The 22,673-nt window shown below is 32.2% G+C and overlaps 5 protein-coding genes across 7 annotated transcripts in view; 4 read left to right on the top strand and 1 right to left on the bottom strand.

Annotated features, from left to right (window-relative positions):
* Nucleotides 1-682: 682 nt before the first annotated feature.
* Nucleotides 683-8,220, top strand: LOC124537310 (Bardet-Biedl syndrome 2 protein homolog). Its single transcript, XM_047114120.1, has 11 exons — nucleotides 683-853; nucleotides 1,094-1,271; nucleotides 1,348-1,577; nucleotides 1,676-1,858; nucleotides 1,931-2,132; nucleotides 2,290-2,525; nucleotides 2,607-2,792; nucleotides 2,869-3,249; nucleotides 6,982-7,145; nucleotides 7,213-7,361; nucleotides 7,914-8,220. The coding sequence occupies exons 1-11, from the start codon at nucleotides 725-727 to the stop codon at nucleotides 8,012-8,014; spliced, it is 2,139 nt and encodes a 712-aa protein (XP_046970076.1). The 5' UTR covers nucleotides 683-724; the 3' UTR covers nucleotides 8,015-8,220.
* On the top strand, nucleotides 5,649-6,815 carry LOC124537309 (SUMO-activating enzyme subunit 1). The gene has a single exon (XM_047114119.1). It carries the CDS (start codon nucleotides 5,744-5,746, stop codon nucleotides 6,761-6,763), a length of 1,020 nt encoding a protein of 339 aa, XP_046970075.1. The 5' UTR covers nucleotides 5,649-5,743; the 3' UTR covers nucleotides 6,764-6,815.
* LOC124537308 (origin recognition complex subunit 1) lies at nucleotides 8,093-12,756 on the bottom strand. The gene is made up of 9 exons (XM_047114118.1): nucleotides 12,579-12,756; nucleotides 12,265-12,499; nucleotides 11,125-12,082; nucleotides 10,710-10,806; nucleotides 10,103-10,275; nucleotides 9,638-9,735; nucleotides 9,159-9,421; nucleotides 8,779-8,977; nucleotides 8,093-8,697 (listed from the first exon to the last, which is right to left on the bottom strand). The coding sequence occupies exons 1-9, from the start codon at nucleotides 12,671-12,673 to the stop codon at nucleotides 8,440-8,442; spliced, it is 2,376 nt and encodes a 791-aa protein (XP_046970074.1). The 5' UTR covers nucleotides 12,674-12,756; the 3' UTR covers nucleotides 8,093-8,439.
* Nucleotides 12,757-13,253: 497 nt separating this feature from the next.
* Nucleotides 13,254-15,207, top strand: LOC124537462 (protein AATF-like). The gene is made up of 2 exons (XM_047114316.1): nucleotides 13,254-14,144; nucleotides 14,313-15,207. Exons 1-2 carry the CDS (start codon nucleotides 13,339-13,341, stop codon nucleotides 15,187-15,189), a joined length of 1,683 nt encoding a protein of 560 aa, XP_046970272.1. The 5' UTR covers nucleotides 13,254-13,338; the 3' UTR covers nucleotides 15,190-15,207.
* A 6,943-nt stretch (nucleotides 15,208-22,150) lies between these two features.
* Nucleotides 22,151-22,673, top strand: part of LOC124537274 (adipokinetic hormone/corazonin-related peptide receptor variant I) — a 60,113-nt gene continuing 59,590 nt past the window's right edge. For 2 of the 3 annotated variants that reach the window (XM_047114053.1, XM_047114056.1), the window contains exon 1: nucleotides 22,151-22,263. The gene's annotated coding sequence lies outside the window, so the exon portion shown is untranslated. The remainder of the gene's footprint in view (nucleotides 22,264-22,673) is intronic. The other variant, XM_047114054.1, reaches the window with a different exon arrangement.

Here is a 22,673-nt window from a genome sequence, read left to right as displayed (position 1 = left end):
TATTGCATTTCCACAAAATAATACAATTAGATTGATACTAATTAATTGTACTATATATAATAAATTTTACTTAATTAATGGATTAATTTTAAAAAGCAGCATTTTTTACTTGCATTACTTAATTTAAAAAAAAAAGAAAAAGAGGGATTTTAAGAATGATACATACAACATAATTTAGATTTGTAATAATCAAAAATATATTGTAGCAAAATTATATTAAGATATTTACTTCAAAGAAACTCAGTTTAGAATTGTTTGAAATATAATACAAAGGTTTTTGAACTGGATAAAAATTATTTATGACAAAATAATGGACACAATAATGAATGGTTTCAATTTTTATTAAAAACAAAGGTACATCCATCCACAACCAAACCACAAGGCAGGTCCTTAAAAATACACAAAAAGTATCGATACGTTTATTTCGATACCAAATACTCTGGAAATCGATACTTATGATCCGATAAATTGTATAAAAGAAACAATAAAAGAGACGTTAATGGTTAATATATACTTCTCGAATATCGAAAATGATATTCGTAATAATATTATATTTATAAATTAATTATATTATTAAGCTTTTATAATTTTTAAGAGCTATAAGCTCTGCTGCAGTTTTGCTTCAATATATATATATAGATATATGTAGTTGCTATGACAATAGTTATACCAATACAAAAGATAGGAAAACGTCGAGTATAAATATAACAAAAACAATATCAAAATGCAGGCGTCTAGTGTGCAACCTGTATTTAAATTGGAATTAAACCACAAAGTAACACCTGGGATAGTAACTGTTGCAAAGTACGATGGCGCACATAGTTGTCTTACTGCGTCTGCTGGTTACGACAAAGTAAATTCTATTTATAACTGTCTTCTAAGAATATGATAGAATATTATATATATGTGGATATTAAGACGTAGTCGTGTTAAGTTCACCAATATAATGCACAAACTGCTATAATTATTTATATAAGTGCAGTATATCTATCTATGATCTAAGCAAAATAAATCCACACAGTAGTATGACTTTTTAAATTTATTATTTAGTAACTAAACAAATGTTATCTTAATTTATATGCTCCTTCTTAAGATAATTATCCATCATCCTCATGGAGGTATGATAAGCGGACGCGCCCAACGGTCTTCGGCTCATGGAGAAGTTTCTGAGCTTAATCTTAGTCAAGCAGTTATTGCGTTAGCCACTGGACCGATCAAACCAGACTGTAATAGAGATATGCTACTCATAGGATCTCCTACCCAAATATTAGGTATAAATTAAATATTTGAAAATCTTATCGTTTTAGAATCGTCTGAAGTAACTTTATTTTTTTAATTTCTTTACAGCATATGATGTTCATGATAATTCAGATCTGTTTTTCAAAGAAGCCCCAGATTGTGTTAATGTGATTATAGTGGGTCATTTTGGTAAATATAACGAAATTCTAGTTATTGTTGGTGGTAATAGTTCTGTACTTGCACTTAATTGGGAAGGAAATGAAATATTTTGGAACGTAGTAAGTGGTAAAGTTTGCTCGATGATAACATTCGACTTTGACAAGGATGGTGAAAATGAGGTGAATTTATTATATATTCATATATAGCTCAAAATAATATATAATATAGTTATAATATTCTAAATTTTTATCAGAATTACAAAATTACCTTTTTTTAGCTTCTTATTGGATGTGAAGATTCATACATTAAAGTATTAAAAAATAATCAATTTATAATGGAACTGGCTGAAACTGGGCCCGTTCTTTGTTTATCACAAATAAGTGACGTCAGATTCGCTTATGGATTAGCAAACGGAACTATAGGAATATACGAAGAAGGCATTAGATTGTGGAGAGTCAAGGTATAAAATCTACGTAACGACAAATATTTTGGGTGCCGAAATATAACGCTTTCTACTTTAACTCGGTTTCAGTCTAAGCAAAACGCAGTTTCTCTCCGTTGGTCAGGTGATAGTCTAGCATGTTGTTGGGCCAACGGCCGAATAGATTGGAGAGATGGAACAGGACGAGTTCACAGACGTGTGCAAATGCGATCTAATGCAGCAGCAATGTTGCTTGCTGACTATCGATCCATTGGAGTACCTGATCTTGTTTGTATTTCTGATAGAGGGGAAGGTATCTAAATAAATAGAATATTTCATATCATATCCGTTTCATGTTTAGTAGTATCTAAAAATAGAAAAAAAGATGATTTGATTGATGAAATATATAAATATGGTCGAGTGCTGGACATTTCAAAAATAATTTGTAGAAAACACTATCTACTTTTCAGTGCTAGGTTATCCTCCTCTACAAGAAAATACAGGAATGAATACTACAAATAAGTTGACGAACGAAGAGGACCGCTTGGCCGTTACAGAATTATTAAACAAAAAGCAAGCTTTAATTGTTGAGTTACAACATTACGAAGCAAATGCTTCTAGTATGAATCAAGAATTAGAGAGATCTACGACTGCTATGCCAACTAACACTAAATTACAAGTTGCTGTCGCAGCTGATACAGAAGAAGTGAGCTTAATTATTTAACATTGTTAATAATTATAAAGAAGGAACTTTAACTTGACTTAACGATATTTTTATTATTTTTAGGGTTGTCTTCAGTTGGCCATTTCAACGAACAATAGCACAATCGTACGTGTAGCGCTAGTTCTGGCTGAGGGTATTTTCGAATCAGGCGAAACTTTAGCAAGACATCCTAATTCGACGCAATTGAAATCCCTCCTGTATGTACCTTTGGAACCACCTAGAGACGTACCTGTTGATGTTCATATTAAGGTCTTGGCTACATATATAGTACTACTATTTGTGTATTGTTGTTTTTGCAATCATTTCTGTATTTTTACAATTTCAGGCTCTTGTTGGTTATCCAGAAAGTGAACAATTTCATATATTTGAATTGACAAAACAATTACCACGATTTTCAATGTATACGATGTTAAGTACATCAACAGTTAAAACAAAAGTCGATAGCTATATAAGCTTTCGTATCACTGAGCGAGTTCAAAGGATTTGTATTTGGATCAATCAAAATTTTCTTTTAGATGAAGAGATTGACTTAGAAAATGAAGATACGAGGGAATTGCACATTAGTTTTTTATGCCTAAGAGACAGATCTCGTCTAGATATGGATTTTGGTGCGGACGGTCAAGTCAAATTTACCACTCATGACATTAGATTAGCCGGCAATTTAATTCAGAGCTTAGCTATATATTTAAATTTATCGGATTTACAGGTAAGTTTCGTTTCCGTATTGATTAATACATAACAAATTATTTTGTAGTATAGTGTTTTGAAATACGCGTTATATAGAAAAAAAAATGCAATAGTAATAATCTTAAGTGTATTTGTAGTAATCATATTAATCCGTTATTTTTATGGCCTGACTAGATTTCGAACGCACGATCTTTATTTTAAGAATTGGGTCTGATTACTAACTTAGTGCTTAAACTAACAATAGGGTACTCTCGGTACTGAAAAATAAATTATGAAATTCGATAAAAATAAAAATACTATCTAGCGTTCTGATAACTCTTTTGAAGCTTTAATGCGTACACGTATTAGTATTCGTACACACCAACGATATTGATTGTAATAAATTATTTTCCTAACAAAATTCAAATAGTTATAGCTGTCAACGGTAAAGTGCCGATCCTTCATACACAACTGTTATTTTTACTTATTAACATAGGTAAAAACAGAGTCGGATTTAAAGGTGTGGATGCCCTGGGGCCACAAAGCAGTGAGGGCCCTAGACAAACAGAAGCGTGAACACCCTAATAATTATATTATTATGAATTAATTAGTTTTTTTTTTATTTCAATCAGTAAGCTATGAATTGTTTCGTATTTGTATCGGTAACTTTTAAAATATTAAATAGTAACATTATTATAATTTGATTATATCTCAGTATTTGTTAACTTGCTGAAAACTGTGGTCCCCTCTCATGTGGAGTTCCCCTCTCATGTGGAGGCCCCAGGGCAGTTGCCCCGGTTGCCCTCCCCTAAATACGGCCCTGGGTAAAAATTTACTGATAGTAGTATTAGTGATGTTTTTGCTGGAGTAAAAATTTTATTTTGTTAGATAACAAGGAAACGTGTTTATATTACCGAAATATATTTTATTGTGACTTTTTATTAGGATAAATTTTTATAAATAAAAAAAAACCGCCTTCAAAAATGAACTAAAAAGAAAAAAATAATCAGTTACATCCATATCCAATTTACGATTTTTTAATCACCTCTCAAAGTCGGTGCCAACATTGCTATATATGCATATAGGTACATAATACATACATACAAAAACTAAATCTATTTATTGTATAGATGACACCATTAGACAAACCTTACTATCGATACAAATTAAATGATTTCAATATAGGAATTTATTTACTTTGTTGGCACCGCCTTCAACAGGTGATTAAAAAATCGTAAATTGGATATGGATGTAACTGATTATTTTTTTCTTTTTAGTTCATTTTTGAAGGCGGTTTTTTTTTATTTATAAAAAATTATGTACTGCTTTTCAGTGTTGTTTTGTTATTTATAATTACAATTGGTAGTGTTTGTCATTCACTTTAATGCCGTTAATCATTGAGGAGTTCTTCTGGTAGTCCACCATCAGCTAGACTTCATCATAGGCATGTTTACTAACATCAATTGCTTGACGACTATCTTAAAGAAATAGAACTAAGCCCGTAAAATAGTTACTTACTAATAGGTTCTGATTACTAGTTGTGGTCTTCATCATCAGTTCCACTTCATCAAATGTCACTTTTCGTGAGCATATGACCAAGGCACTTTGAATAAAACCGAAATCACTATAGGTGTGCCTATAAAATTTGAGGAGTTCCCTCTATTTCTCCAGGATCCCATCATCAGATCCTGATCTCCTGACAATGGGACCACGTGTAAAACATGCCCTTTCAAACAAAAAAAGAATTGTCAAAATCGGCCCAGCCATCTTCGAGTAATTCGGTAACATACATAAAAAATAAAAAAAGGCCCCGACGAATTGAGAACCTCCTCCTTTTTTTGAAGTCGGTTAAAAATCAACATTTTGAAGAACCTTTTTAAAACGTAGCTACGTAACGTAGTTTTTTAATACCCTATTCACAAGAGATAATATTTAACAAATTACTATAGAATATATTGATACGTATATTATTAATAACCTTTCCCTCCATAATACCTTTAATAACAAAGAAAAAATAGTTTTGTTTTTTCTGAATCAATCATTTTTTTTTGATATTTTACTTCAATGATATAACAAATAAAATATTCATAGCAATGATAAAAATATACGACTTAATAATTTGACGAAATATGCTGTAGCAAGTATTTGTTTTCTTACAATTGGTTTTGGTTGTTACTACAGCAATAGACACACGGAATTCGAATGTTAGTATTCATAAAAATATCGATTAAAATCGACTTTAAATTTAATATTTCAAGATTAATAATTAATAAACTGTTTTCAGTTTCTGATATCATTACAAATCTTAGTTCATAATTAAATTAAATATAAATTAAAAGATGAAACACATATATATATATATATATATATAAAAAATAATCCGATACATCACTCGATTGATGTTTCATATTCAGGGTAAGCTCTATTCTCATAGCGTGGTAAGAAACTTTAATGTCAAATTTTAATACCAAACTGAAGCCGAGTAGCGGCTAGCTATTACTTACGACAAAAAAATAGAAAATTACTGTATTAAGATGGTTGAAAATAACGAACTTGAACTGTCGGAAGCCGAGGCAGAACAATATGATCGCCAAATTCGATTGTGGGGATTGGAATCTCAAAAAAGGTTACGCGCTTCAAAAGTTTTAATTATCGGATTATCAGGTTTGGGAGCCGAAATAGCGAAAAACATTATACTGTCTGGAGTAAAGAGTGTATGTTTATTAGATGATGAAAAACTTAAAGAAACTGACTTATATTCACAATTTTTGGCACCTCCTGATAAAATTGGTGAAAACAGAGCGGAAAGTTCTATTCAACGAGCGAGGGCTTTGAACCCAATGGTTGACGTTACCTCTGAGACAAAAGCAGTTGACGAATTGCCTGATGCCTTTTTCACGACATTTGACATCGTTTGCGCTACTGGTTTGAAACAAGAACAACTAGAACGTATAAATAATATTTGCCGCGACAGTAACAAGAAATTTTTATGTGGTGACGTATGGGGTATGTTTGGCTACATGTTCGCTGATTTGATCGACCACGAGTATTCAGAAGAGATAGTTCAGCACAAAGCTGTAAAACGAGGACCTGATGAAACAGAGAAAAACGCAAGAGAGACTGTTAGTATTACCGTCAAGCGAAGAGCTATTTATGTTCCTCTACAAAATGCTTTATCTGCTGATTGGACAAAACCCGAGTTGCGTTCGAGGTTACGACGAGGTGACCCGTCGTATTTTGCAATGAAAATTCTTTTGCGATTCAGGGATGAATTCAATAGAAATCCTGACCCTGCTAAGAGGAAGGCTGATACTGAAATATTATTACGTATGCGGGATGAGCTTGTAAAGGAATTGAATATCCCTGTTGGGTTTATTAGTGATGCTCTATTAACTGATGTATTTGGAATTGTTTCTGGAGCAGCTGCAGTGGTCGGAGGAGTAATTGGTCAAGAAGTAGTGAAAGCTGTGAGTCAGCGTGAGCCACCGCACAATAATATGTTTTTCTTTAACCCAGTAAAATGTGTTGGATTTGTAGAACTATATGGCCAATAATTTTGATACTTTGTAAAATGAATATTAATAAGTTGAAATAAATATTAAACATGGCATGTCTTTATTTTATTAACCTCTTATTCAAATCATTGACATTATTATTTTGAATGAACAATAGTCTTAGCTACATAATAATGAAAGATTTTAGTAAACAAATACATAAATAAACCAAATAAAAACCATATTATTTTAAAAACTAGTGTATTTCTTACTTTTAGTCTATAGCTAGATTTCCAGAAGCTGAAGAAAAACTGAGGACAGAAATGAATATAGTGTCTGAAGTGGGAGAGACCAGGTACAGATTGGCAGCAGAAACTGCAGAAAAAGCTCAACTGATTACAGCATTGTTGCCGGCTGCTCAAGATGCAGCATCTTATGATTTGTATGTAGATTAATATGTGTATGTGAATTTTGGTTTGAACAATTTCAGTATTCTGTTACATTTTTAGAAAGGAAATGTTAAACAGATACAAAGAAGTCATTTTGTTAAATGAAGAATTATTGACAAGTTGTCACATTCGTCGTGCTACACAAGAACAAGCAGTAGCCTCACTCAAAAATCTTCATACTATTTTACAACAGGCAGCTAGACTTAGAGGTAATTAATTTTTATATGAAGTTTAATTTCATTAAGAGTCTGCGATATGTTCGTACTTTACTTATGTTTTACTAAAATCATTTTTTGTTGAAATTTAGTTATTTTGTTTTAAACATCCTGTAAATTTCTTACTACTGAGCTAAGTCTCCGCTCCCATTAATGAAAAACTTGGTACACCTTCCCTCTTTATGGCAGGTTTTTTGGAATAATGTTTTTGCACGGGTTAAAATCCACTATCATCTAACAACAGTGGCTTCAACACAAGTTCTAATGACTGTGGCCTCTCACAAATTCTAAGTTAATAAAGTAAATACACTTTATTATTATACTAGCAGTCGCCCGCGGCTTCGCTTGTGTCTAAGAGTGTTGGTTGTCATGTGTTAGGCAACAAAAGTAAATTAGTCCTTTCTTGGACTTCAAATTTGCGTCATACGAAATTTCGTCAAACTCGTTTCAGCGGTTTGGTCGTGAAAGAGCGACAGACAGAGTTAATTTCACATTTATAATATTAATATAGATTAGGTAAAATAACAAAAAAACATTTTTTTTCAGTTGGGAAATATAGCAAAGCTGTCATAACGGCTTGTAGGGCAGCTGTAAGTGATAATAATACTGAAGCCCTTGTTAAAATACTTCAAGCTGGGGATACATAATTAAATACCAAATTATAAAAATAATTTATTAATTCTTATTCATTAAATTTGGTCAAACTTTAAAAAGTAGGTGGAGTATTCAGAGATTGAAGAAAATAAATACAGCAATGCCTTAAACAATACATGAAGTTACTGGAATTAATTAGTTTATTTACAAGTGCACAAAAGTAGTATATGTTATTATTTTAATAAAGAACAATGTAGGATAAAAACTGTTATTTTTATTATTGTTTCGTAATAATAACACACACGGACCATCTCTTTTAAGTCATAAAATGTTCATAGAAATTTATATTAACCTTATTTACTACTAGTTTTTCAAAATGTTACAACAAAACTGATGAAAGTGGAAAAACACTATTCTTATTTTAAAAAACGAAATACCTTTATAATATTAACTATATTATTAGATACAGATCAGCTTATCACACAATGACTTGCTTGGTTGCATAATGTACATCATCAGCACTAACATTGAGCAACAATCTCGGTTCTGAGGGTTTTGGTTCCATCAATAATAACTTGATTGCTGCTAGTCTAGCACATATTGTTTGTGCTTGTGAAGGTGTGGGGGCTCTGATGCTGGGTGCCGATCGGTAAGGGCGACCATCCAATGCAACTATAGCGGCTGCTGTTGCGAGTGCACGCGATAAGGTTGTCTCATCTGAACCTGTTCTTTCGACCTAGAAAATGAAGTAATTAATTTAGGTATTTTCATGTTTTCTTGTTTAATATATAAAAAAGAAATATTGTCATTTATATACCTCTGCTGCAACTGCCCTCAACATGAGCCTTTCAGCAGGTGAACAGTTTCGTATGGCCCTGACTGTAGCACCAGAGGCCGCTTCACCCAGTGCTTGTTGCACTTCCTTCAGTCCGGCGCAGTTAGGGCTGGCTATTTCCAGGGCTCGTGCACATAATGCTAAAGCACGACGAGCATCACCAGATACTGCTGCTACTTTCCTAGAATTCACAAATATATAATTTTGGTGTTTATGAACCTTTAAACAGAAGCTAATATGTATGATGTATTGATTTATCCAAGTCAAGGAAGTCCCAAAATTTATAATCAGATAAATATTTATAAATAAATGAGAAAATGAGTTTAAATCATGTTCTTAATTATAACATAAATAACGCTAACCTGGCAATAAGCTGCACAGCATCTGCTGTGACATTTGCTCCAACTAGCCTTGTAGCAACTATACACTGCAGCTGGGTGTGAGTGTACGGTGGGAAGGTCAGTCTAGTGAGACCTAGCCTAGAAGCAACTCTAGCCGCGAGTGCTCTTTCAGGTAGATCCATAGTGTTAGCTACGGCTAGAACCGTGAGTAGGGCGGTATTATGGGCTGCCCACTCCATTATGCTGTAGAGGACATCCTGTCGCCGGTTGCAGAGTGCGTCTAGCTGAAGACAATACACTCCTAATGTGAATGTTATTGTTTACATGTTGTGTTAAAAAAAATATAAAACATAAAAAAAAAACATATTACAGTAAAAACATTAATATATAATTTCTTAATACATAAGTCATAAATATATATTTTTTTTAAATATACTTTTGAGCAGCTGCATATGTACATAACAATTTTTGCTGTAGTTATAGTAAAGATAATTGCTTACTTCATCAACAACAAGTACAGTTGGTGTTCTTCGTGGTCCCGGGTTTTGGAAACGCTTCTCCAAGAGGGAACATGCTTGTTCCCATACCACAGACTTGCCTGTAAAGGTTGTTATTGAGGTTGTTTAATAGATTAATAACAATAAATAAATAAATATGAGACAACATCACATACATTACTCTGATCCCAATGTAAGTAGCTGAAGCACTTGTGTTATGGAAATCAGAAGTAACGACGGCACCACAAACACCAAGACCCAAGACAACATAGAAAACTAACGGTAATCTACATCGACTCAGCCAGGAATCGAACCCGGGACCTCAGTGTGGACTGTGGCGTACCCATGAAAACCGGTGTAAACACTACTCGACCAAGGAGGTCGTCAAATAGATCATTCAGCTAATCAAACAAAATGAGATATAAACAGACAATTATTCTAATCCTTATGTTCCTAATGTAGACATACCTGTGAGCTGTTTGTATATCTGCACATACGCTTGTCTGGGTTCAGCTATCCGCATACCATTAACTTCAACAAGTTGAAAGTCAGGCAAATCCTGTTCCTCTTTCAGGACCTTGAGTGCCGAGTTAACAGTTGCAGTTTTACCTGTTCCAGGTACTCCTGAGATATACATACACCTAGAATATGTTTAATTATTGAATTATAGATTGACTATACTTGACACTAGTATTTACTATTGGTTTCAGCACATGTTCAGGCTCAGGGGAAAAATTTAGTCCTTTATCCTTTCTATAAGCTCTGACAGTGTGTATGAAATATTTTATGATGATCAAGTCAATACTTAAAATGTGAAAGTTCAACAGACAAGCTCATGTTCTTCATAATATTAGATTAGACAGACTATGTCTCATAACTATATGTATATGTAAATGCAAGTGACAAGTCACTTAAACACACTCAACATATTTATAAATGAAATCAGATTATAATACAATGAAATAAAAAAATAAGATATTATTTAGTTTATAAAACTAAAATATCAAAAAATAAAAAAGCCATTCATGGTGGTAACAAAACTTGAATAGATTTATATAATTTAAGTCTTACTTACCCACTCACGCCATGCAAGAGCTTACTCCTAACAAATGATAGTATTTCATGCATTTGATTTTCTCTGCCTGGTAGTGATTTATTCTCTATTAGAAATTCTGTAAACATCAATGTTATATTATATATTTATTTTAATTATTAATGATAGTTATTAAAGATAACTGTCCGATAACTGAGAAGCCTCATATCCTCTAAAGGATGTTACAAATGTCTAATAATGCAAAGGTTTTTATTACACCACAGAGCTCCAATGAGGCTTAGTGCAGTGCCTGAGAAACCTCTAGCCAGCTAGGATTTTTCAAAAAAAAAAAATCATAGTTTTTGGAAAAACTGAGAGGTGTTAAAAATATATTAATTTATAGGCTTGTATGAACTATTAAAATCTACTTTACATGCAAAATCCATTTAAAACTTACCATCAATATTATCAACTGGATGTGCCCTTGTGTGTAATGTAGGTGTAAGTGCACTAGTTAATACCCTTTTAACGCTTCTAGGTGTTTTGTTAATAGAGGTTCTAGTTGTAGGTGTCCTAGTGGTGCGTGGTGTTTTAGGAGTCTTGGGAACCTTAGGAGTTTTAGGTATTTCTTCATAGTCAAGCTCACTCTCTCCACCAGAACTTACTTTACGTGCAGTTCTCCTTGGTGTTCGTTTAACAGGGGATATTTCATCTTCACGGTATACAGGATGTCTTGTTACTCTACCAGATCGAGTTGCATACATTTCTTTTTCGTCATCCTCAAACACCAGTACTTTTTTTGGAGTCTCATTACTTATTTTTGGTTGGGGTGTTTTCCTTTTTGGAGTTGTAGGAATATGTTCTCTTATAATAAGAGTTGGCAACTCATCATCTGAATTTTCTTTCAATTCCATTGAAAGTATCTCCTGAATATTATTTTTATTTAATGTTTTGGTACTCCTTGGTGAATCCAATGCTGGTGTTGATTTCAAACTTCTTGGAGTGGTTTTTTTAGGTGATTCTTTCTCATTTCTGTCAGCCAAAATAGCTCTTTTTAGAAGGAGCTTAGTTCCATCATTTTTGCTAATACTCCAATTTTTTTCTGAAATTGAAACCCGGCCCATCCTTTTGATTAGGCTGTTTGGTGTTTTAGGAGTTTTTGATTTTGGAGTATCATTATTTTTTCTGGGGGTAGTCAGAAGTTCCAGAGCCTTTCTTTCATCTTCGAGTACAGGTTCTATGTGAACCTTCCTTCTACCAACAGGCATGAGTCTATAGCGACAAATATAATGGTATGAAGGAGCTCCAATTAATGAATCATCTGTGTCCTTTGTAAGTGTTAGTTTTATGTAACACTTTTTAAATATAGTTTCTATAGAAATATCTGTGTCGAATGGACGATTATCTTCTATTACCTACAATCATTAATTTAATGGAAATTTAAATGTGCTTGAAAATGTATTATAATAGTTATATCTTTAGTTTAGGCTTACCAGATAATCTTCGCCAGATTGGAAGAACAGAAAAAAAATTATAAATATATATTAGTAATTATTATAAACATTAACAATCCTGTTTAATAAAAATTGCTCATTACCTCTTTATCATAAAACAAAATATTTTTCGAGTCACATTCTTTAGGCAAATCACTTGGTCTAGAATACCATTGGACCTTTGCTCTGAATGGATCATTGTTATTCGATTGGTCTTCGTATAAAGCCAGTATCCTTGCGGCATCACAACCGCCTTCTGTGTCTGGCTCAGCCGCGTCTGCATTGGATATTAAAACAAAATCACCAATTTCAGCAACAATATCCGCAAATTGGAATTTCCTAAGAAAAGTAATACAATTAAACACGAAAAGTAAATATGTACAATAATTAAAAACGGTACGGTTAGGTGTTTATTTACTTGTAAAAATGAAAGGAATTGGAAAAATTTTGATCATTAGATATTTCTTCGGAGAGCCAAGTTACATTTCTGATCACTATTTTTCTTCTAGGCATTTCTTTAGATTTATTTCAATCTCGTTATTATATTTTACGATTAATATTCGTTATTGGTTTTAAAAATTATTTTGCATTCAATTGTCAAAATATTAAATTGTTCTTTCGCGCCACGGCCGCTACTAGTTGTCACAGCCGTCAGCCACAGACATAACAGTAAACCCTAAAGATAAAATTAATTAATAAATTAATTATTATAGGATGTTGAATAAATTTTATTTGATTTATTGATTTTAGGGAATACTTTTTAAATTTTGCAGTATTACAGATTTTGTTCAGACATATCGGTCAAATTTAAAAGCAATTTATCACAATGTTATTTATTCTTTAATGTTATATATGCACCTTTTTACTATTTAATTATTTCTTTGCTTGAATGTATTACACATTACATACAAAAAGTACTCTTTTTAAATAAATCATATCTTCAGTGGAATCTGTACAATAAGCCATTTTAAAAAAATATAATTTTTAAAGTCGTATTATTTTCTGTATAGTCTTTATTAGATAGTAATTACGACTCGACTTTTTTCAATGTTTTGGTTTTTATATCGATACTATCGGGCAGTCGATAATCGTCATCCCTAATCCTATGTGTAGCACATTTTAAAGCGATATGTCAAAGTTGTCAAAATTTGTTGGTTAAGTTTGTAATAAACACGAAAATGAAATTAAAAAACAAAAAGACACCAAAATCCATTTTATCGGATAAAATCGCCGATGCACTCACTGTGAAACCACGAGCTGATATAGAAGATGATCATGTTTTTAATACAAAACCCAGCACAATTTCTCGGAATGATTTGAGTTCTTCGGATAGTGAAGATGAGGCTGCCATTAGTGATTTTAGGAAACGAAACGTGAATTTGTTGAGTGAAATTAGTAAAAAATATGAAGGTCAAGTTGTTTCGCGGAAAGATATAGATGCAGGGGATTCGGATGATGGGAGTTCAAGTAACGATGATACTAACACTCATAATGCCAGCATCTCAGAGAAGCTATCCAAAGCGTCAATATCGAATGACGATAGTGAAGAAGAAAGTGATGATTACAATATTACAAATAGTTTAAAACAACTTGAGAACAGTCGAGATGAAGACTCGGATGGGTCTGATAAAGAGTCAGATGAAACTGATAATCAAGAGAATGATGATGACGACGATGACGATGACGACGATGAGGAAGATGAAGGTGAAGGCTATGACATTAGCCAAATGGATGAACCAGTCAAAGAAGAATTTGAGCATGTTAAGAAGCAAAATATGTCTGAAGAAGCCAAGAAAGGCACATGTGTTAGAAATCAACTTCTCATATGGGAGAACTTGTTAGAGATGAGAATACACTTGCAAAGGTGCATGAACACCGCAAACAGGATGCCTTTTAATGATGTTTATAATGAGTTAAAGTCTTGTAATGAATTTGTAGATGAGGCAAGCGTTACTGTACATAATGTAGCAAATGTATTGGACAAGTGAGTAACACATTACTTTTAAAATATTATTTAACATTGAGATCTTGTAGTTTTTATTTTTTGTTAAAGTTATTTTTAAGCGTAGACATGCAAGTTATTGCTCATATATAATTTGATAAATTTAGGAAAATATAGCATGTATTCATTTAAACTTTATCTTTGTTTCAGATTTCTAGTTCTGCAAAATTTATTATTGAATAAGTTTCCAGAAACAAAGTCAATTTCGAATAAAAAACAAACTGAACAGAAAGCACCAAAGGATGAAAGTGATGAAGAGATTCCAAGTGACACAGATAATGAAGAAATACCTTCTGACACAGATACTGAAGAGAATGTCATTCAAGACAAAAAACAAAATGTCCAAAAGAAAACCACACAAAAGAAACGCAAACTTGTTGATTATGAAAGTGATATTGCAACTTGTCATAAAGTTTTCAAAACCTTTAGGGATTCCACAATTCAAAAATGGAATGAGAAAACTAGACTAGCGACAGCTGCAAACATTAAAAATACTCCGACAAACACAATATTACAGCAGATATCTTACATTCTATCTGATAGAGATAAACTTATTCGTAGAACACAGTTGAAACGATCCGAATATGACATAATTGGATACAAAAAGGAAGCTTCTCAATCAGATAATAATGATCAAAATGGAGTGGATGTGAATTCTGTATCGAGAGACAGGAAAGATAATGATGAGTATATACCAGAAATATTCGATGACAGTGATTTCTATCATCAGTTACTCAGAGAGTTGATTGAATGTAAGTCAGCAGATGTATCTGACCCTGTTCAGCTCAGTCGGCAGTGGATAGCGTTACAGCAAATGAGAAGTAAGATGAAAAGGAAAGTAGATACGAGAGCTACAAAAGGACGTAAAATTAAATATGTTGTACATAATCCATTGGTGAGCTACATGGCTCCAGAAAAATCAATCAAATGGAATGACGAGAGTTGTGATGAATTGTATAGTTCACTGTTTGGTAAAATTTTTGAAAATAATAATGTAGGAATCAATGTTAATTTAGAAAATGTGTAAACATTAAAATATTTTTGAATATTTAGTGTTTTTATCATCATCCTTCCATGACCATGAGTATCACCTTTTTTATAAAATAAATAATGCTCACAGTGATTTGAAAATAATATCAAGTATAAAGTAAAGTAACAGCCTGTACATTTCCCACTGCTGAGATGAGGCCTCCTCTTCCATTAAGAAGAGGATTTGGAACATATTCCACCACGCTGTTCCAATGCGGGTTGCTGGAATGCACATGTGGCTGAATTTCCATGAAATTAGATACATGCAGGTTTCCTCACGATGTTTTCCTTCAACGCTGAGCACGAGATGAATTATAAAAACAAAATTAATCACATATATATAGTGGTGCTTGCCTGGGTTTGAACCCGAAATCATCGGTTAAGATGCACGCGTTCTAACCACTTGGTCATCTCAGCAATATTAAGTATATTTTTAACTATTTGATTCAAATTAATAGACCGACATAAGGTTTTTAATAAATTTTGTATAAACTTTATGGGCTCCGGTGATCGTATTAAGAAACAGTAAAAGTAGAAATACGTAGCGCTCACTTGCGACGGACTCGTCGTATACAATGTCGGGCGTCCGAAACAAAAAGTTGCGCGAGTTTTAGCGGACAGATTATACATAAGAATAAATTAAATATTGAATAGTACATTTGTAACTGGGCCCTTACGCTTAAACCTCTGACTCAATGAGTATCGATTATAGTAGTTTAATCATTCATTTTTTACGGTAAATATATTAAACTGAAAATATTTATTTACCTATGTATATGTCTATCTCCGAAGGGTTTTTTAATGTTTTAATACTACTGACTTCTTTGCTTCTTCTCATATGATTACTAAAAGCAGTTACAAGTTTATCTTGACCGTGTAACAGATCGGCGTCCAACAGGTCCTTATAGAAGCAGGCAGCGGTTCGGTTAGGTTAGCGTGTCATGAATTAGAGCCAGCGCTTCAATTAAAAAAAGGAATTAATCTATTCATATTGAACTGTAAATCGCTATCGATATAAAAGATAAGCAATGGTGAAGCGAAATACTCGTCAGTTGTGGTATAACCCTACCGCAAATACTAATTTGTAATTATCTTACCATATTTCAACTTAAAACTGTATAACTGATTCATTTTAAGTATATAAATATATCTACATGTATTTACAAAGAATGGTTCCTTTATATTTTATATACTAAAACTTATCGGTAATTACCTATTCTAGACTTATTCTAACTCTTCTCTATTCGTCAGACTACCTCTAGCGAAAATATCAATCGTGTAGTTTCTGCAAAATTTTCACTCATACACAACCCTATGAGGAAAATTGAATTTATAGGTATAACATCATATGTTTGATTAAGCTTAAAGGCCCAAAAAAACTACGAAAGTAACGCTTATTTTTATATATAATTATGTAATGTTATTAAAACATTAATATTGTTTTTTATAATATCTTTAAAAAATCTTTGAACTTCCGGGAGCGTAAATATAAAGCTATAAAAAAATCAAAATATCATGAGAAACACGCCCTGTATCCGTGGGGTGTTCCACTAATGTTTTGTTATATGAATTCTTAATATTTGGGCAAATTTAAAAACGTCTAATATCACGAATATTATTGAGATAGATACAACATGTTTATTTGATTAAATCGATAAACTGATATAGCCCATTTTGTGCGAAACTTGGAAAAAACATATCCAAGTACTAACTAAAATTAAAGTTTAATAGTCTGTGCACAATTGCTACGTGCACTGCACATAGAAATATACAAATAGGAAATGGATGACGGTTCATGTGTCGGAGAACTGGTAATTAATATTTATAATGCATTAAAATATTGAGATTTTTAAGAACAAACACTACTTGGTAATTGAATGTCTATGAATCCGGCAATGACATAAAAATAATATTCCTTTTCGGATTGTTTAAGTAATACCCTGTTTTCCAGTAACGTCTACGGCTATCGACGGTTGACCCAAGAAACACGCAGGGTTATCTCTCGGGCACAGACAGCATCTGTAACTGCGACGCTACTTGTTTTTGGGTGATTTCAATCATTAATTAAAACAAGAATTCGTCCGTGAAATTATAGATAGTGCGTGTACACGAGCTTAGCCTTAATTACTTTAGTGTTAGAGTGATAGTCGTGTGACGTAGATTTTAATATAGATTGTCGTATTATTGATGTCTATTCATACAGTATTGAGTAAATATTAAGTTTTTTTTTTACTTTTAATAGAAACAGCTGACATTGTAAATAATATATGTACATTAACTTCGTAGCTATGTTTATTGCCTATTTTTGTATTATTATCTTACCGTAAATATACTCGTAGATAATTATTATTTAATGAACAATTATGTAGAATTTCAATCATAAGGAATTATTTGATATGAAAAAAACCTTATCGGAGCAATATTTTCCAGTCAAGGAAGTTTATTAATGTAGGTAATTCGTAAATAACACTTTCAGTTAAGATTAATTAAATGAGTCCCATACAATACCCTTCTTCACTTCTTGAAATGTATATCGACCCTTCCGCCCCATACCTACCTATTGACATTCTCAATCAAAAGGAACGTTTTCACGAATTTCATATAGGTTAAATCTCATTTCGACCTTATTTCGATAAATAAATACGCGTGGTGTAAGTTTCGGGAATCTATTTACAGGAATCGTTTGTAAAGCTAACCTGTATCATTTTATACTGAACGTGTGTTTATTATATTTTATTATTTTATTATGTTTGGTACTAAAATAAAAAGTAGTATTAGTAACTCAGTGATCAAATCCAGACTGGGGCAGAGTTTGTGATTAAAGAAGATAAATAAGGCATGTAAAACCTTACAGAAAATCAATACTTTGTGTAAAACTTGATATTGGGAACATTCTGTACTTATATTAAATATATTAGCAATGTATAAAATACTTTGCTAATATACTGATTAGACAGAATTCCGTTATTTGATACGTCCATTTTTAGGGAGAGTTATTAATTTTATGGGACCCCTATGTCGAACACGTTAATTGTATTGATGCTCCATTAAACGCTATTAGAAGTGTAGCGAGCGAATAAATTATCTTACGTGCATTAGTTTTGCAAAATTGTAAATCGATATTGGTATATGTCACTTTATTAGCAGAATTTCTTTCCGGCAGAAAATAATAAAGAATAAAGATCATTGTGTTATATTTAAGAGAAACATTTCTAGGGCTAATAGGTATTTCTATTTCAATAACAAAAAGGTTCGTGATCTTTTATTTTTAATCTTTAAAGCCTAATATGAAAGAATTATCGATATTTCATTATCACAACTGTAAACAATATCTATGCCACACAGTATAACCTCGGACGAACGTCATTATGGCTAGATATTTATCTTCATTACTATTAAGAGAACATAATTAAGGAGTGAGGAAAATATCAACATCGGTGAACAAGATAATTTGTTCCTACGCAGCTACTATTTTCATAGTTAACTCATTAACGAATCATCGAGCTTATTAATTTAGAGATATACTGTTATTTCGTACATAGAGAATTGTTTGATTAACAGTGTTAAGTTATAATTTATTTTCTAGTGCAAGCCTTCTTTCTACACAGTGGCGTAAATAGGGCGGTGCCACCGGGGTCCAGGCACCGGGCGTAGACTCTCGGGGGCGCAAGAATAGACAGAATGAGCAGGACTATTGTTTTTTCGTTTTGCTCTTGTTAAGATTCCGCTGAGCCCCTAGAACTCGATTCCAATACAAACGTACTTACATGCTAGTATCATTAAAATCATACATTGCCCGCAATTTTTTGGCAGTGCACGAGCGTATTTGTGTTTAGTGTTTATCGTTAATGGGCAATGCATTTGCAGTAGTGAACCTGCGTTTAAGTTTTAGTGAATGCGACAGTAAAATAGGCAAAGGGTCTGCTTAAATAGGGCGAAGTTATAGAAGCTCGCACAGGGCGCAGAAAAGGCTATTTACGGCACTAATTCTACAAAACTTCCGACGTAATTGATATTAAAATAAGAAATGAAAGTGTTCATTAAATATATATTTAAAACATATTTTAGGTGCTTACATTTTGTAATGCTTGGTTGTATAAATTATAAGTAGATGATAATTTCACAAAGGGGTTTGAATAAAGCTACTAATAGTAAACATCACACCGAAATTTCTTCGTTAAATGGCATATAATTTAATCAAAATCGAAATGTTTCTTTATGTAGACATAAGGATATTACAAATATAATCTTATGCGAGTTCTAACTTAATAATGATAGTTAATATTTGGTCGTACTAGGGTAATTCTAGCTTCACGGGTGTATAAGGATGAATATGCGGTTTGTTACAAGAGGCTGATTTTACAAAGGTACTCTCGTTTCGGTGTAAAGAATTATAAAATAATTGTCTGTAATTTTAATACAATTAGAAACTAATATGACAATATTATGATATGAAATTTTTAAGGTTCAATTACATAAACGAAACGGAAGAAGGTTGAAGGTTTAATTCAAGTTTTAGAACTTCTAGGTAGCTTCTAGAACTTAGCTAAGCAATATAAATATTTTTGGGGATAATTTTCATATTTAACATTTCTTGGCACCATTCCACGCGGTCAAGATTTATACAAAAATCAAAATCAAAGTATACTTTATTCAAGTGGGCTTTAACAAGCACTTTTGCATCGTCATTTAACAATTAAGTGAAGCTACCACCGGTTCGGAAAGTAGATTCTACCGAGAAGAACCGGCAAGAAACTCAGTAGTTACTCTTTTTTAACATTTTAAAAGTATTTAATTAAGTCATGTACGCTAGTTATTGATGTATATATTAAGAACATGATTGTCTACTACTGAAATTATGTAAGTGTGTTAAATATATATATTGTTAGCGTGCTCAAATAAATAAATAAATAAATAAATAAGCATTTAAAAAAATACAGTCACGTTAGTTAATACAATTATTTAAATTAATATATCCTGCCTGGAAGTCAACAGGTATTAATTCCACGCTTTTTTATCATCTACAAAATCTTGTATCGAATAATACGCCTTTTTCACCAATGTATTTTTTATAAACGATTTGAATTTACGAGACGGTAAAGTTAAAAATGTCTGCGGAATTTTATTATAGAAATGGATACCTTGCCCCAAGAAAGATTTATTGACTTTGCGGAGTCGGAAACTTGGCGTTATAAGCTTATCCTTACTTCTAGTGCATATACAATGATTATCACTGATTTTATCAAAGTGATCAATGTTACTGTGAATATACATAATATTGTTGTAAATATATTGCGACGCAACAGTGAGTATTCCTACTCTGTTAAAAACATCCCGAAGAGAGTCTCTAGCTCCAAGATTATAAATAAACCGAATTGCTCTCTTTTGTAAAATAAAGACAGATTCAATGTCTGCAGCGTTACCCCAAAGTAATATGCCATATGACATAATACTGTGAAAATAACCAAAATAAACTAATATCGCGGTATCAATATCAGTTAGTTGTCTAACTTTTCTAACCGCGTATGCTGCGGAGCTGAGTCTCCCTGTTAGGGACGACAAATGGTGACTCCACTGAAGTCTGGAATCCAATGTTATTCCCAAGAACACCGTAGTATCGGCTACATCAAGCGGACCACCGCTTAAAGATATATTATAATTTTGCTTTCTAACATTGGGTGGGTATAAACTACACATTTTGTTTTTTGAGTATTCAAAACCAAATTATTTACTTTAAACCAATCTTGTATCTGTGATAAGGCACCGTTCACATCGTCACAGTAACTTGTTTTAGTTCATATTTGCATAAATTTAAGCATTTAATGTTATTAATTCTTATTTTAATAAAGGAATTTATTTCTCTTTTTAACATTGTTTTTTTTTTCCTTAACAAAAATAAATATTTTTAAATAAGATTACACCTAAACGTTGCGTTGAAACGGCACTGATATATTCTCTACTCTTATTTGTTAATCGCAGTTAATTAATAAAAATAAATGATCGATAACAAAACATAATATAATGACCGTAATCTTTGATGAAGTTAGTCGTAAACATGGGAACGAAAAAGTCATGAAAAGGTCCTGATAAAAATCTCGTGTAAACATGTTTACCAACAAATAACTCTTTAGTTCCCGGGGTGCAACATAACATCTATGCAGACATGTCATCATTAAGCCATGTTTACGAGGCGCTATCCAACTGAAACAATTGACGACAACAGCGGGTCCTCGGGGATAATGTGTGGTGTGTTTTACAAAAAATAGCGGACAATATTGATCGAGGCACTACCTCTTTCGAGTTTAGACAAGCTTAAAATGTGTCAATTAAAATAAAATTATAAAAAAACAAAAATAGTATAATTTATTAATATTATGGTATGATACGGTATTCCAAAAATAAAAGAAAATTAAAAAAATTCATTGCCTTAAGCTACACCAATTCCACGAAATAAATAAAATAACATATCTTTACAGTATTTTACTGAGTATAAAACATACGAATATACATTAAGATTAATGTATTATTATTTTTACTATATTGTTACAGTAATAATACTGAGACAGATGTAATAACGTTATAAGTGCTTATAACATTTATCAAAGTATTAAACGATTTTTAAGAAAATATATCTTTTTTTGTGTATTCTACTTACAGTCAAGTAAGGCATTCATACATCTTATTTTACAAAATCAACAAATATTTACGTTTTCAGTTGAGGTAACTGAACATGCAGCAATATATTTGAAGTAGGTAAATTTCATCTCATATTTTTACTTGTTTAGTATTTTTTTAATACAAACACTTTAATATTGTATTTTTCTAGTTCTATTCTAAACATTAGCTAAGAAATCATTACAAATATATTCTCAATTAGTAAATAAAAGATAAAAATGTTCATTCGATGACCGCTAGAAGATTAACACTTGGCCCCTGATAAGATGAGGGCGGGCCGCCCGCCCGTTCCTAACCAGTAGCGATTCAACGCGCGAACCTTACTCACGACTGCTAGTGAAGTGGTAGTGCAGTGATAGTGTTGTGCAACTTGTATCGGATGCCAAAACAATAATCGGTAAGTTCATTTCATTTTTTTTTTAATTTCAGGCCAATAAATTCATAGACAATATTTAAAAAAAAATATTTGTTTGCTTTTTAAATCTCGCGCTTATTTGGTATTAACACGATATTTATTATAAATGTTTGTCGTCGTCGGGTATATCGGTAGTTGGCATAGTTCTTAGGTCAAGGAATGTTAGTTTACGTATGCTTTTTGATAACAATGTTTTTCTGTAAAAAGTATATATTCACTTGAATGTCATTCGAATTTTATTTCTTTGAATAAAATTGTTTACTTTAACTCATTTTAGACGAAGTTTTAGCATCAAAGAATCCCTTTTTACCCTTAAAGCTTTATCTTTCACGGGTTAAGGCAATTACAACTTTTCAATAAAACTTAACTCTCACTCACGTCGAAGTCAAGAG

Source organism: Vanessa cardui, chromosome 18 (assembly GCF_905220365.1).
Source record: "Vanessa cardui chromosome 18, ilVanCard2.1, whole genome shotgun sequence".
In the NCBI taxonomy this organism is placed as follows: Eukaryota; Metazoa; Arthropoda; class Insecta; order Lepidoptera; family Nymphalidae; genus Vanessa; species Vanessa cardui.
This window is presented reverse-complemented; position numbering and strand designations above follow the sequence as displayed.

Bases quoted from the DNA above. Each gene is read 5' to 3' on its own strand.
- LOC124537310 (XM_047114120.1), top strand. From the start codon at position 725: ATGCAGGCGTCTAGTGTGCAACCTGTATTTAAATTGGAATTAAACCAC. The intron at 2,526-2,606 runs GTGAGCTTAATT...TATTATTTTTAG, and splicing joins TCGCAGCTGATACAGAAGAA to GGTTGTCTTCAGTTGGCCAT. The intron at 7,146-7,212 runs GTATGTAGATTA...TTACATTTTTAG, and splicing joins GATGCAGCATCTTATGATTT to AAAGGAAATGTTAAACAGAT.
- LOC124537462 (XM_047114316.1), top strand. From the start codon at position 13,339: ATGAAATTAAAAAACAAAAAGACACCAAAATCCATTTTATCGGATAAA. The intron at 14,145-14,312 runs GTGAGTAACACA...TCTTTGTTTCAG, and splicing joins GTAGCAAATGTATTGGACAA to ATTTCTAGTTCTGCAAAATT.
- LOC124537308 (XM_047114118.1), bottom strand. From the start codon at position 12,673: ATGCCTAGAAGAAAAATAGTGATCAGAAATGTAACTTGGCTCTCCGAA. The intron at 12,500-12,578 runs GTAAATAAACAC...TACTTTTCTTAG, and splicing joins AATTCCTTTCATTTTTACAA to GAAATTCCAATTTGCGGATA. The intron at 9,736-10,102 runs GTATGTCTACAT...CAACCTTTACAG, and splicing joins GATATACAAACAGCTCACAG to GCAAGTCTGTGGTATGGGAA.
- LOC124537309 (XM_047114119.1), top strand. From the start codon at position 5,744: ATGGTTGAAAATAACGAACTTGAACTGTCGGAAGCCGAGGCAGAACAA.